General features: G+C 40.8%; 1 protein-coding gene across 9 annotated transcripts in view; it reads right to left on the reverse strand.

Moving 5' to 3' along the window:
• Positions 1–10,115, reverse strand: part of Tent2 (terminal nucleotidyltransferase 2) — a 55,421-nt gene extending 45,306 nt beyond the window's left edge. For 5 of the 9 annotated variants that reach the window (XR_005092443.1, XR_005092441.1, XR_005092442.1 and 2 more), the window contains exons 1-3: positions 9,770–10,115; positions 378–551; positions 96–185 (exon numbers count right to left, since the gene is read on the reverse strand). Coding sequence is in view for 4 of the 9 variants with exons in the window: in XM_037209511.1 (XP_037065406.1) it covers positions 96–185; positions 378–514 (227 nt within the window). In the remaining 5 variants the exon portion in view is untranslated. Of the gene's footprint in view, positions 1–95; positions 186–377; positions 552–994; positions 1,244–9,769 lie in introns of those variants that run through there. The other 4 variants (XM_028892852.2, XM_028892849.2, XR_005092444.1 and 1 more) reach the window with 3 other exon arrangements.
• Positions 10,116–15,357: the final 5,242 nt, after the last annotated feature.

The following is a 15,357-nucleotide window of genomic DNA, read 5'->3' on the forward strand; positions in this document are numbered from 1 at the left end:
AAAACGTAGGCCACACTGTCCATATAATTTTATATAACTGATACATAGTTCTTAGGACTATAACATTTCTTTTAAAAACAGTTGAAAATACTTACTTCCTTCCTCGAAATAATGGGGATGTCGAGGTCTGTATTGGACTGACAGTTCCATATGTCAGGGGCTGTAAGGTCACAGCTCTAGAAAAGCTACAAAAAACACAGAATAACATAAATATTTTTCCTTAGAACCAAAAATTCCACACAAACTAAATACTTAACTAATCCAAAGAAAACAGAGTTTAATAATATTTTCTCTGCTTTCAAATACTGAATACAAAAATATTATGCCAAAGAAAAAACAGATCGTAATGACATGGTCGAATATAACACCATACTTACTCTATATTTTGAAAGTTGTATTGTGCATCAATAAGTTGCTGGTGTGAATAAAGAGTTGGTGAGAGAGCAAAGAAGTTATTATGCTGTTGGTGGTTTGGAGTGAAGGGAGGACGACCCAAAATTGAGTTTGGGAACATGCTCTTGTTCACTGAAGGTGAACATGTATTCTTCTACCTATAATTTAAGAAGATAATACTAAATTATTATAACTTAAAGACACGGAACTCTTTGATAAGTATTATCTACTACTTAAAACAATCAGCTATCAAATTAGTCATTTCATTTGCAAAGTTATTTCTAAAGGTTTAATAGGTCTTAAATTCTACTATGGGCAAATCACAAATAACTAACAGTTCATTTAAAATGTAAACCACGTTCAAACGCTTTCAATAATATGCATGTTTAACATTTTCTGATGAAAATGATCTAAGTTTACCTTCATAGCAACACAATTTTTACCACGATTCTAACAACAAAAGAAATCATTCAAGAGATTTAATTAAATTGCTCAGATCCTTACATTTATTCACAACCTAATTCATAAAAAGGTACATGCTATCAGGTAAGGATATAGTACTTTACATCATCTGAAGAAATAAGGAATGTATGTCACCTACCAATTCATAAAATTCCAAGATTCTTCTCAATGGCTATACACAAAAGACTTGCAATAAAAACAGTTTTGTTCCATAGAGGAAGGAAAATCATAGAGGACAATTAGAACATGTCATTAACCTAGGAAGACACTAGATGCTCTTTTTTAAATTTTTTTCAATGATTAATGCAGCAAAGCTACAGTCTTCAAAAGGGTGGGTAAAGTAGCATAGAAAAACCAAGAAAACCAATTAAAAATGACACTCCCTGATCACCAAGCCAGGCATGGTGGCACACACCTTTAATCCCAGCACTCAGGAGGCAGAGGCAGGCAGATCTCTGAGTTCGAGGTCAGCCTGATCTACAGAGTGAGTTCCAGGACAGAGAAACCCTGTCTCAAAAAACCAAAAAAAGGGTGGAAAACTCTTAACTGAAAAGAAGTACACACCATAACAATAATCAAAACGATATAACATAGTAAAAGGGTCTACCATCAAGTCAACAGAATTACATGCTCAGCCTACCTACAAGAAATGCTAACAGCTGTCAGGCACAACTCATATATAAGAAGCTTTCATTTAGACTTAAAATAAGGCATCCATAGATCACCAAAGAGGGAGGGAAAAAATGGAAAATAAGCAGAAACTATATCAAATAAACATTCAAAGAAAAAAAAAAAGCCCAGAGAACCCAACTATGTGGTCCAACATTATAATAGAAAAGTCCATGAAAAACAGAAAAACACACGAAGGAGAATCACTAAACAAATCAAAGAAAAATATGTCCTGGACTAAAAATCTCAATCTCTCAATTCTCATATTCTCTCTCTCTCTCTCTCTCTCTCTCTCTCTCTCTCTCTCTCTCTCTCTCTCTCTCTCTCACTCACACACACACACACACACAGATGGAATTTTAGAATATTCAGAGAAAACCAGTTTATCAATATTCCAGAGGAGGAAATATTAAAAAGCTGGGGATCAACATGTCTTTGGCCTTTCTAATAACAATAGTAGAAGCCACAAGACACAAATTAATGCCCTTAAAGCTTTAAAGCTTAAGTAAAATGTTAAGCCACAAGGCTATCCCTGTCTATAGTATCAACATAAGGGAAAATGAAAATCCTTGTAGATATGAAGGGTAAAGAGAGAAAGATGAGGCAAGGTGGCACACACTAGCAGTCCCAGCACTAAGGAGATTGAGTTGGAAAGTGCAAAATTGTTTCCAGCCAGTAGCGGTGACACACAAGAGGCAAGTGGATTGCCATGAGTTCAAGGCCATCCTGTTATACAGAGAGTCTCAAGCCAGCTCGAGTAACATAGTAAGACCCTGTCTCAAAAGAAAGAAAACCCAGATTAGGGCAAATTCCCAGAATGATAAGGGAAGTTCAATAGCTGCTCAAAGTCAAAGAGAAAGATGGTCTCAAGATGATACTCAAGAAATGCAAATCAAAACAACTTTGAGATATCAGCTTACTCCAATCCAATAGCAAAGATCAACAACAACAACAAAATAAAACAATAACAAATGCTGGAGGGGCTGTGGGGGAAAGAGAATCCTCATTCATTCACTGTTGCTGGGACTGCAAACTGCTCTATCCACTCTGGAAATCAATGTGGGTAAATCCTCAAAAAGCTAAAAATAAATCTGCCATATGACCTAGCTCCACTCCTTGGCATATGCCCAAAAGACTCGACATCCTGCTCTACAGATACCTGCTCAGACATGCTCATTGCTCTATTCACAATGGCTAGGAAATGGAAACAACATAAAGGTCCTTCAACTGAGAAATGGACAATTACAACGTGGCGTATATATACACTATGGAATAGCATTGAGCTGTATAGAAAAATGAAATCATGAGCTTTGCAGGTAAATGGGTGGAACTAGAAAAGATCAAATTGAGTGAGGCAATCCAGACCCAAAAAGGAAAAATGTGGCATGTTCTCTCTCATCAGAGGCTCCTAGCTCCAGATCTTCAGATGTGAGTCCATATCCTAGAGTTCCTGTAGAAACCAGTAAAAAGGAACCATGGTTGGAGCACAGAGGTGGTGAGCAATAGAGAGGGGACTAGCAGGGAACAAATGATCTGCCAGGGAAGGCTCTAACTAGGGAGTAGGAGGGAACAAAATATAGAAGGAGGGGGTAGAGGTTAAATAATAGTGAGGATGTTTGAAAAAGTCATAAGGAATCATGCTATTAACTACCTAAAACAAAAACCTTTAACACACACACACACACACACACACACACACACGCGCGCACACGCACACGCACACGCACACGCACACACAGTTTAAATGAACTTTTCTCATCTGGGCTGACAATGTTCCTTCCAAGAACCAATGACTAACAAAATCCCCAATGCCAGGTATTCAGAAGACCCTTTGAATTGTTGGTCAAGGTTGTCAAACAGCATTACAGGGTATTGCTACTGTCCTTGGTTTTCCCCACAGAGGTGAAAGATTCAGCCCCTATTCCTGAAGACACCATGCACTTAAGACACAGAGTCCAGAGGCCTGAGCTGGAACTGACCTGAATGCTCCTTCCCTGAAGCTTTCATGAAAGCTTCCCAAAGGAGAGAAGCAACCAACAGTCAGTCCTACAAAGCTATGAGCCTGTGAACCACAACAGTGACCACCACTGCATGATAACTAAGCATGCACACCTTAGCAGTAACCAACAGCTCTCTAATTGGACTTAGGACCCACTTAAAAGAGGGTCATGCCTGATACTGGAAACCAACCTAGCCAACTACCCACAGCTAGTGAAGTCACGGATCTTGGAGGAAAACCTACAACCATCACTTTACTAAACCTACACAATCCCTAACCACATTCTAAATATTTGTCCTTATACCCACAGATTAATGCAGTTCTCACCTCTCATTAAGGAAAATTCTCTTTGCAATAAACAGAGACCATTAAAAACCACAACCAATCAAAATGCAGAGTCATATAGCCCAGTCCCTGAGGATATATCTACAACACAATTTCCACACATGGGGAATACGTGGGAAGAGGGGGCTAAAAGATCTAAGACCAGTGAGTTTGCTGTGAGACTGTCTCCTAGTAATGTCAGAGGCTACACCCATAAGTCTCACTATAATGACTTCTTAAACACGAACTCAACAAAGACAACAACAGACGTGGTAAAGTGGACTGGGGAAAGACTACAAAGCCTCAATCCTACACAAAGAACTACAGTCAACTAAGGAGTGCTGAGAGTAGGAGAAACAGTCTTCCCCAGGGAAGAGCACATCAATTGGCTATCCAATACTGAATGCTCAGCCCTAAAATAATACATACAAGCAACATTACACAAACTGAGCAGGTTATATTTAGGAGTGTGTGTGTGTGTGTGTGTGTGTGTGTGTGTGTGTGTGTGTGTGTATGTATGCAACAATTTTTTTTTTTTTTTTTTTTTTGGTTTTTTTCGAGACAGGGTTTCTCTGTGTAGCTTTGTGCCTTTCCTGGAGCTCACTTGGTAGCCCAGGCTGGCCTCGAACTCACAGAGATCCACCTGGCTCTGCCTCCCTAGTGCTGGGATTAAAGGCGTGTGCCACCAACGCCCGGCCAATTTTTTTTAAAGCTGTGAATTCAAAAGAAAGCAAGAAGGGGCAAATGAAAGGGTTTGAAGAAAATAAAGAGAAAGGGAAATGATGTAATTATAATCTCAAAAACAGAAAAAATATGCCTGGCAGTGGTGGCTTACACCTAATAATCCCAGCACTCGGGAAGCAGAGCCAGGCGGATCTCTCTGAGTTCGAGACCAGCCTGGTCTACAGAGCAAGATGCAGGACAGGCACCAAAACTGCAGAGAGAAACCTTGTCTTGAAAAAAAGAAAAAGAAAAAATAATAGAAAAGAAAATAATACTATTAGTACTGATAAAAGTCACTATACAGAAGAGCACTTTAAAAATAACAAAAACAAAATAAAACAAATTTATAGATTATCCAATGAATTTGCCCAGAGTGTTTTTCTAAGACATCTGTTTTTTGTTTGATTTGGTTTTTGGTTTTTTGAGACAAGGTTTCTCTATGTAGCCCTGGCTGTCCTTGAACTCACTTTGTAGACCAGGATGATCTTGAATTCAGAGATCCACCTTCCTCTACCTCCCAAGTGCTGAGATTAAAGGCATAAGCCACCACACATACAGCCTGGAAATATTTGGTTCTTATAGTAATAAAACCATTTTAAACAAAAGTTATGTTTGTTATATATCATTTACTATATATTACATATTTGTATTTACACATTTATGTTATGAATTTATATACTGATATGGCAAGTTTTATTTATTATGTATGCAAAGGATTATTCAAGTTATAAAAAGTGCTAAATTTTCTTTTCTGATAAGCAAATCAAAGAATGAACTACAAAAGCTTTTTTTTTTTTTTTTAAGTAAAAGACCAGGTTTATTTAGGCAAAGCACTCCAGGTGGGGGGACAGGAGAAAAACATGGCCTGTCTAAAGGAGGGGGCTTAAATACCCTGTAGGCACGGGATGAGGAGGCATCCTCCACAAGCTGGGTTATGCTCAATTATACTGCTTTGGGTGGGGCCTTAGGGAGCTGGAAGCCTCAGGGATAAGGAAGTGGACTTTTGGTGGTCTTTCTGAGAGGGTGGGGTTTGGAGATGAAGGAATGGGCCAAGCTGGAGATTCCAGCCAAACATCCCAAACTTCTTGGATATATATTAGAGTTCAAATCTGGCTACTTCATGCTGACATGGGACGATGTGGGGAGGGGGAGTCAGGAGTTGGTGGGCTCACACTCAGCAGGAGGTATGGGTAAAGCATTGGGTTAACTGTGCTTTTTCTTTCAGTTTTTTGTTTTGTTTTACAGAAGAAAAAAAAATGCCTAGACAGATAAGTGTTATTAGAGAATGAAACTAAAAGGATTGGAAAAATTAAAAGAGTCAACAGAATGGGAGGAAGGGGGCCTGAAAAGACACTAAAACTCAATACAAATTTTGTTCCTTGGTTTTCCCATTCTGTGAAATTAAAATTTCCTAGATTGACCACATATAATCAGATTCATTTGTCCAAATTTCATCAAAGGTAGTGGACAGGCAACTTATCACCATTCTCAGACGTCCCTCCAAATACCTGACTCTAATCTGTACCAGAGACAAAGTGCTGCCTATAGGAAATCAATCTGTCAAATTCCTCCAGGAAGTCTGTACTTCCTCTTACAGGTTTTTGTTTTGTTTTTGTTATTTTTTTAATCAGTATCTGCTGACCTGTATTCTCTGAATTTCACTGCTCAGAGGGAAATGGTTAAGATTTGGTTCCCTTTACTTCACTTCCCTCAACTAACTTCCCATTTAAAAACAATCTTTTTCATGGGGGTTACAAAAAAATGTCATTAAGTGGTTGTTAGCTAAAATGAATTTTGCTTGACATTTCATTTTGCTGGAATACAGAAACTATGGACCTAAAGAAAAGAAGCCATCTATCCACAGAAAAACCAGAACTAAAAAGTTCTATTTCAAGTCATACCTAGTGGCACACACCTGAAATCCCAGCATTTGGGAGGATAAGGAAGGATGATCAGCAGTGTAAGACTAGCTGGGCAGACACAGCAAGTTCAAACTCAAACTGGGCATAAGTAGCTTGTCTCAAGAAAACACAGCACGGAAGTTCTATTTCAAAGCTAGAAGAAGTGGTGCATGCCTGAACTCTCAGAATCCAGAGACTCAGGCAGGTGGGTCTTAAGTTTAAGTACACCCTGGGTTGCAGAGGAGTGAAAACTCATCTCTAAAAGCAAACAAGGGGGCTGGAGTGCTCTGAGGTCAAGAGCACTGACTGCTCACTCTTACGGAGGACCCAGGTATGGTTCTCAGCACCCACATGGTGATTCACAACTATCTGTAACTCCAGTTCCAGGAAATCCAATGCCTTCTTCTGACCTTCTAGAGTACCAGGCATGCACATAATGTGTGAGATACACACACATAGACACAGCTGAAAACATAAAATAAAAACAACAACAAATACTATTTTAGGTTCATTTACAGAGGTCCACTGTTCAACACCTAGACAATTTATATCTATAAACTGTCATAAGACCGTATATGTCTGTATTCAGACTTAAAGATGCAAAAATGCTAATAATATACCTTTCACTTTTATTTCTATCCTATTACACAATCAAATCCAAACTAAGTAGAAATTAAAAGATAGTATTGTACCCAGAACTACTCTACAACATTAAAACCAAATGATTCTACAATTAAAAGCTTAGAAGCCTAGGATGATTTCATAGGCAAAACTTTACTGTAGGGTATATATCTAATTTAGCGTATTCAAATGCAAAGTGAAGATTTCTATTTTACTATTTTATTGAGAAAGGGTCTCACTGTGTTGTGCTGGCTGGCCTTCAACTCTCTATGCAGACCAGGCTGGTCTTCAACTCTGTGACTGGCCTGCCTCTGAGAAGCATTCATTCTTCTGGAGTTCTTCTAAGATAAAATACTAGTCAGGCTCTCTCAGGAATCTTGACCCTTAAGTCAAACTTTAACTGGGCAGCCTTCAAAACAGAACCATTCTTAAGAAATTTAACAGAGAGCAACCAATGTTCACCCCATAAGTAGCCTATATGACCATCTAGAGACATGAAATCCTTTTTCTAATAGACTTCAATAATGATTGTAATGATATTGCAATGATGCAATGCAAAAATACAGGGGAACCAGGTGTGGTGACACACACCTTTGATGCCAGCACTGGAAAGGCAGATGAGGCAGGCAGATCTCTGTGAGGTCAATGCTTGCCTGGTCCATAAAGCAAGTTCTAGGCTAGTCAAGGCTATATATATGAGACCCCGACTCAATAGCAAAGCAAAACACAAGGAATCTTTATAAAATATAGTTTAATGAAATAGGTCAAGTGAAACTATCACTATACCAGAACTTTATAAAAGTTTAACTATTTTCTTTATAGTCTTAATGAAGCTTCCCCACTAAAGATTATCTGTAAGAAGTTATTCCACGTTATCTGTAGTAGTATGATGAATTTTATAGTAACATCTAGAAACTGATAGTATCCTACTTTTCTTACCTTAAAAGTTACTGTTTTTAATCTGTACTCAACAGTGAAACAGAACAATCTAGGTAAAATTTGTATTGTTTTAAAAACCATTATACTAGTTCTTGCCTAGAGAAAAGACCCTTAAAAGATGGTTTTGTCTAATATGCTTAAACCAATGCAAAATTAGTAAGATTTATATGAAAATGAGCATACATGAGACAAGATAGTAAGAGTTTAAAAAGTATTTCTAGTGAGAACAGTTTTGGGTCTCTTAATTTGCTACTGGAATTACTGTCCTCAAATTGATCTCTCCTACAAGTTATAGAACACTCAAGTTTACATAATGATCTCTTTATCAAGATTCCTTGGAAAACAGCATCTACCTAATACAAACAACAACTGGACGGCTGAATCAAGTTCTCTGTTCACTTATCTAAGTGTCTTTGATCCCCTAAAATCTTCAGTTCTTTTCTCCACAACAGAAAAGGTCTAACTCCTAAATCCTGCTCACCCACTGCCAAAACCACCTTCAGGGTTTTTGGTTTTTTTCTTTTTCTTTGTCTTGTTTTTTTTTTCGAGACAGGGTTTCTCTGTAGTTTTGGTGCCTGTCTTGGCTCTCAGGCTGTAGACCAGGCTGGCCTTGAACTCACAGAGATCCGCCTGGCTCTGCCTCCCAAGTGCTGGGATTAAAGGTGTGCACCACCACCGCCGGCTCACCTTCAGGTTTTAACAGAGCATTCCTTTTTTATTAAAAACTAAATTCCATCCAAGAGTTAAAAGAAAAATCTAGCAACACAGTTCCAAATGGACATTTCTCAAATGACTGGAAACTGGTCTGTTTCACAGGGACTCTATGTATTATGGGACATTTCTAGATCACATACAATTGGAGCTATTCACACCTACCAACTAATGTTTCTATTACCAGTTGTTAGTGCAAATTAAGAGTGTTATAGTGGTTAGCACACCAAAGCATGGTAGTACTGAACTATATACTATAATGGTAGTGTGTCTGTGTACAAACACAAGCCACAAAAAAAAAAAAAAAAAAAAAAAAAAAAAAAAAAAAAAAAAAAAAAAACATATACTTAATTTTCCAACCGGACTTGCACAATTTCTTTCTCTTCCTTTTTATCAGCAATCTTATTCTAAACAAAGCTGAAAGAGGCAAAACAAGAAAGAAAACTTGAAAATCTTTTTCTTTCCTTTTATCCACAATCTAATTATTTTAAACAAAGCTCAAAGAGGCAAAAACAGGGGAGGGAACTTTCAAGTCCCGTGTGTTCTTAACCAGATGAAAGGACGGAAAGCCTAGCCACAAAATCTGCCCGGGAGAAGTGCATTCAACCATCAGCCAGTCCCAGCCTGTGTGTGTTTCTACCAAAGTGACTTCACGCTACTCAATTAAGTGTCTTAACGACAAATGCCTCCCACGATAGTTAACCTGGGCATTCATCTTAGTTCTCCACTGCCTCTGGGAACGCCAGGAGGGAGTATCTGGACATGCCCACTCTTTCGGTCTAGAGAGCGGGGACGGGGCGGGGGGCGACGTGCGAAGCGGAGAGCAGGAAGTCAGACCAGACCAACACTCGTCCCCCAAGGCCAGCACCCGGGGAACGCCCCTGCCGACCCTGGGGAGCCCCGGGGGGCAGCAGCGCCAGGCTCTCCCGCGCAAAACACAACGTCGGTCGCGGGCAAGTTTCGCGCGCCGGGCCGGGGCCCAGGGCCCTGCTCACGCGCACCCCCGTCCGGAGCCCCCTCCACTCACCGGCGTCCACGCCGAGGGGCCGAGCAGGGCCCAGCGGCACCGCCCGCCGACGCGCTCCCAGGCCCGAGCTGCCGCCCGAGCTGGCCGAGGTCGGAGCAGCCCGCGCGGCACGGCGAGGCCCAGCTCGGGCGGGTGACCCAGGCCCCGGCAGGGCGGCGGAGAGGCGAGAACCGAGACGGCCGGGCCCGCGCGGGCGTGGAAGGCTGGGGGGCGGCGACAACAAAAAGAAAGGAAGGGGAAGAAAAAAAAAAAAAAAAAGCGGAAGACCCAAAAAGTCGCCGAAAAGGCGGCGTAGACAGCCCTGTCAGAGATTCCCGGAAGATCGGCGTGACCCCGGATGGGAATAAGCAGCGGGAGGGAAAGGTCAGACTTCCGGCAGCCGCCGCCGCCGCCGCCGGCTAGCGACTTGGCTGAGCTGCGCAGGCGCGAAGCCTGTCCGCCTGGGTCCACGCGGCGGGGAGGGCAGGGGCAGACCCCGGGCGGCGGCCGCCTGGGTCCACGCGGCGGGGAGGGCAGGGGCAGACCCCGGGCGGCGGGCGCCGCGGTCGCCTGCAGCCGCCCTCCCGTTAGCCATTTCCCGCGGGCCCTTTCCGTGGGGAGCCTTCCAGGAGATTATCGAAAACCCACTTCACCTCGCCCGTGCTGGAAAGATCAGTATCAAGTTTTAGTTGGTTTTCTCCTCCCAAAAAAGCAGGTTTTTTGAAGACCAAAAAAAATGTCTATAACGCCCAAAGCCCACCCAGCACCCTGCCCGGAACAGCTAAGCTAGCACTCGCTAGTCCAACAAACACCGCTATTTCTCGTTGACTGACCTTTGGTGTCTTGTGAAACTGTCTGAACTGCTTGATTTATTGGTGTCAATCCGTTAACGAGAGTTCCCGTTATTGTCCCGGGAGGAAGTATAAAAATCTGACAGCTCTCAGTCTTGAAATTAATAATTTGCCGTTTTGGTCGGTTTGTTTATTGCTTTATTTGGTTTTCTAGTTGTTTGCTTGTTACTTTCCATGCTTTTAGTTATTATTAAAATTTTAATTTTTCTACTTAACTCACAAACTAAGATCATCATTGTGATACAGTCATTTAATAACTTATTATGTACTATATACTGATTACTATATAGTATACTATATTACTATAAACTGATTACTAATTATGATTATATACTGATTACTGATGTTTATTATAAATACTCTGTTATATACTATATATTATTTTACTATATAGCATGATATATACTGATTTAGCTGAATCCCAGCCTTTTTTTTTTTTTTTTTTTTGGTTTTTTTTTTTTTTTTTTTTTTTTTTTTTTTTGAGTCAGGGTTTCATTGTGTAGCTTTGGTGTCTGTCCTGGATCTTGCTCCTTAGAGCTGGCCTCGAACTCACAGAGATCCACCTGGCCCTGCCTCAGGAATGCTGGGATTAAAGGCATGCGCCACCAACGCCCAACCTCCCACCTATTTTGATATAAAGATTTTCACTTGACCTGCAAATCCTTTGTAATTTCCCTGTTATTTCTTTTTTGGGGTGCTTTCTAAGTGTATAGTAATGTCTGAATTACAGCAATATTTCTAAATAGCTTTCTGCTAATTTCTAATGTAATATCATTATAACCAGAGATTATAATTTAAATCATTTTAAATTTATTAAAACTTGTCATGTGGGCCGATGTATCGATGCAGTAAGTGTTCATTGTGCATTAGGAATAAAGTATGTTCTACAGTTGATGGGTAGCATGTTTTACAAATGTCAATCCAGTGTGGTTGGTTGATATTATTATTCAGATCTTCAACATCTCTATGGTTTCCTGCCTTGTTTATCCTTTTAGTTATAAGAAAGGCATCTTGACAGGCTGAGACTGTAGGTCAGTAGTTCAGCCTATCATGTGAGGCCCTGGGTTCAATACCCAATGAATGAAAAAGTACTGAAGTATATGATTATAATTGTGGCTCATTCTGTATTTCTTGTATGTCTATCAGTTGTTACTGCCTATGAAAGTAACATCTCCTATGAAAGTTTTATTATTATGGAATGTTCCCCTTGTAAAGTGACCTGTTCTTTGCTGTTATTGTTTTTTGCTCTAAAGTGTGTTCTATCTGATCATAATGCAGGCATTCCAGCTTTATGTTGTTTGGTACTAATTTTTAAGGGAAAATGTATTTATCACTTTTCTCCTCGCTGTGACCAAAATATCTGACAGAAAGAAGCAAATAAAGGTTTTTGTTGGCTCGTGGTTTCAGAAGTTTGAATGCATCATAGCTAGGAAGGCATGGAGGAGTTGATGGCAGCAACAGCATGCTCACACTTGCCTGCTCACACTTGCCCAGTACCAAAACCTATGCATGAACTTCTATACATTAGAATGGCCATTCTGAACTATGAAGCTGCTAATGTCCAGAATTTACAGACTGCAGAAATTAAATACCAAGGAATTAAAACTGTCCATCAAAAGAAGAAACACAAAGACTTACTTTTTACAGCTGTTCACCATCCCTAGTCATCAGAGAAATGTAAAAATTACTTGGAGACACCATCTCCCTCCAGTCGGAATGGATCAAGAAATCGGCCGACAAACGTTGACGAGGATGTGGGGTCAGTGGGCACCATCATACCGAGCACTGCCCGAGGTTTCTAGGCCCAGACACAGGAGAGAGGAAAGCCAACAGCTCCGTGCCATGCCTTGCAGCTGGGCAGGAAAGACTCCACCAAATGCCACCTGACCCAAGCAAGAGCCCTGGCACCTGGCAGTCCGGCACAGTTGTGGTGAGAGAGTACAGGGTGGGGAGGTGGAAGAGAGAGAAGCAGACCTCGAGCGGTCAGGGTGGGGAGGAGAGGGCTAACATGAATGGCCTGCTGGCAGCCCAGGGTGTTGTCTAGGCCTGGGCCATGGCCAAGGGCCAAGTATTGGGGGGGGGGGAGGCGCTGTGGTTTGGGCTGCCTGCCACCTGGGGCCATATTGGTATGTGAGGGCCAAACTGCCACATCAATGCAGATCCTGGCCGTGGTAGGACCATGGACCCAGACATGGTCTTATGTAACAGCCTGGGCCCAGATGTCACGATGATCCCAGGTGGCAGCGCAGGCCACTTGGACTGGCTTGGCCCCTGTGGTAACATGGCCCCCATAGTGAGAATGAGGGAAAGGTAGCCACCTGACCAACACAGCTACCACTCAGGCCCAGAACCAGGGCTATGAGGTGGCCCACTCCAACACCCACTGAGTCTATGAACTGTTGGAGCATGTGAAGGGGATGAACCTACAGATTCAAAACAGCAGATTCTCCACAACACAGGATGACAAGATATCCAAAAGGAGCCCCAGTCATCAGTGGTGTAGCAGAAACCAGAGGCCTCGAGCCAAACCAATGACTCAAGGCAATGAATACTTACAAGGAAAGATGAATGGACTGAAGGGTAGACTGTGACTCAACGCCACACTACAGCTTCTGTAACAAGATTCATCTCTTTAAAAAAAAATTGTTTTATTTTGTTTATTTGGTTTTGGTTTTGAATTTTCTTTTAAATTTGTTTTGGATTTGGGGTCGAGGAGGTTGCAAGGGCAGAGGGCAGATGTGAGGGGATGAGGAGACAAGTGGAATCAGAATGGATGATGTGAAGTCCACAAAGAATCAATAAAAGTTTAAAGAAAAAAGGGGCATCACATCAGCTACCAGGGTAATTCAGAGAATTATAAGAACATACTTTTAAAATCTGTACTCCACAAAACTGAAAATCTAAACAAAATGGATAATTTTTTTTTTTTTTTTTTGGCTTATTGAGACAGGATTTCTCTTTGTAGTTTTGGTGCCTGTCCTGGATCTCACTCTGTAGACCAGGCTGGCCTCGAACTCACAGAGATCTGCCTGGCTCTGCCTCCTGAGTGCTGGGATTAAAGGCGTGCGCCACCACTGCCCGGCTAAATTTCTTAATATATATATATCCAAGCAACTAACGTTAAATTAAGAGCAAATAAGCAATTTAAATAGACCCATAATGCTTAATGAAATAGAAGCTGTAATTAAAAGTAGCCCAACCAAAATAGCCTAGGGGCCAGAAGGATTCAGTGCAGAATTCTACCAGACGTTCCAAGAAGAATTAGCACCAGTCCTCTTCAAATTATTCCACAAAATAGAAGCTGATTCTTTTACAAGATCACTATTACCAATACCAAAACTACACAAAGATACAACAACAAAGAAATTATAGACCAATATCCCTTATGAACGCAGATGAAAATATTCTCAATAAAATTCTTGCAAACTGAATCCAAGAACATATCAAAATGATTATCCACCATAATCAAGTTGGCTTCATCTCAGAGATGTAGGGGTGGTTCAGCATATGTAAATTAATGTAATCCACACATAAACTGACTGAAAGACAAAAAACACATGATCATCTCATTAGAAGAGAACAGGCCTTTGACAAAATCCAACATCCCTTTGTGATAAAGGTCTGGTGAGGTTAGAGATACAGAGAACATCATATCAATGTAATAAAGGTGATTTATAGCAGGCCCACAGCCAACATCTATGTAAATAGAGAGAAAAGCAATGAGTGCATTGCTATCAGGAAGAAAACAAGGATGTCCACTCTCCATACCTATCCCATATAGTACTTGAAGTCTCAGCTAGAGCAAAAAGACCACTGGAGGAGATCAAGGGGTACAAATAGAAAGGGAAGAAGTCAGAGTATTTTTATTTGCAGGTGATACGATTTTACAGATAAAAAGACCCTAAAAACTCCACCAGGAAACTTTTACAGCTGATAAACACTGTCAACAAAGCAGCAGGATACAAAATTAACTCACAAAAAATCAATAGCTTCCCTATATACAAATGACAAACAGACCGAGAAAGAATCGGGAACAGTACATTTCACAGTGACCTCAAAAAATATATAAATCTTGGGATAACTCTAACCAAGCAAACTAAAGACTTCTGTAATAAAAACTTCAAGACACAGAAGAAAGAAATTGGAGAAGATACCAGAAGATGGAAAAAATCTCCCATGCTCAAAGATCAGTAAAACTAATACAGTGAAAATTGACTCCTACAGATAAATGCAATCCCTATGAAAATCCCAACACAATTCTTCACGGAAATTGACAAAAACAATCTTTAACTTCATATGGAAACACATAAACCCAGGATAGCTAAAACAATCCTGAATAATAAAAGAACTGTTGGAGGCATCACTGTCCCAGATTTCAAGTATTACAGAGCTAAAGTAATAAAAATAGCAGGGTGTTGGCACGAAAACACTTTTGACCAATGGAATCAAATTGTTTTTTTTTTTTTTTTTTTTTTTTTTTTTTTTTTTTTTTTTACTTTTTTGTTTCTTTTTTAGAAGAGAGAAGAGAGTTAGGTAGGTTAGAACAGGTGGGTAGGGATGTTGGGAGGAATTAAGGGAGGAGAAAAACATGGTCAAATTGTTTTATTCTATCAAAAAAAGTCCATTAAGAAATGGAAGCAGAGCCGGGCGTTGGTGGCGCACGCCTTTAATCCCAGCACTCGGGAGGCAGAGCCAGGCGGATCTTTGTGAGTTCGAGGCCAGCCTGGGCTACCAAGTGAGCTCCAGGAAAGGCGCAAA

The sequence above is a fragment of the Peromyscus leucopus genome, chromosome 11 (assembly GCF_004664715.2).
Source record: "Peromyscus leucopus breed LL Stock chromosome 11, UCI_PerLeu_2.1, whole genome shotgun sequence".
Lineage (NCBI taxonomy): Eukaryota > Metazoa > Chordata > Mammalia > Rodentia > Cricetidae > Peromyscus > Peromyscus leucopus.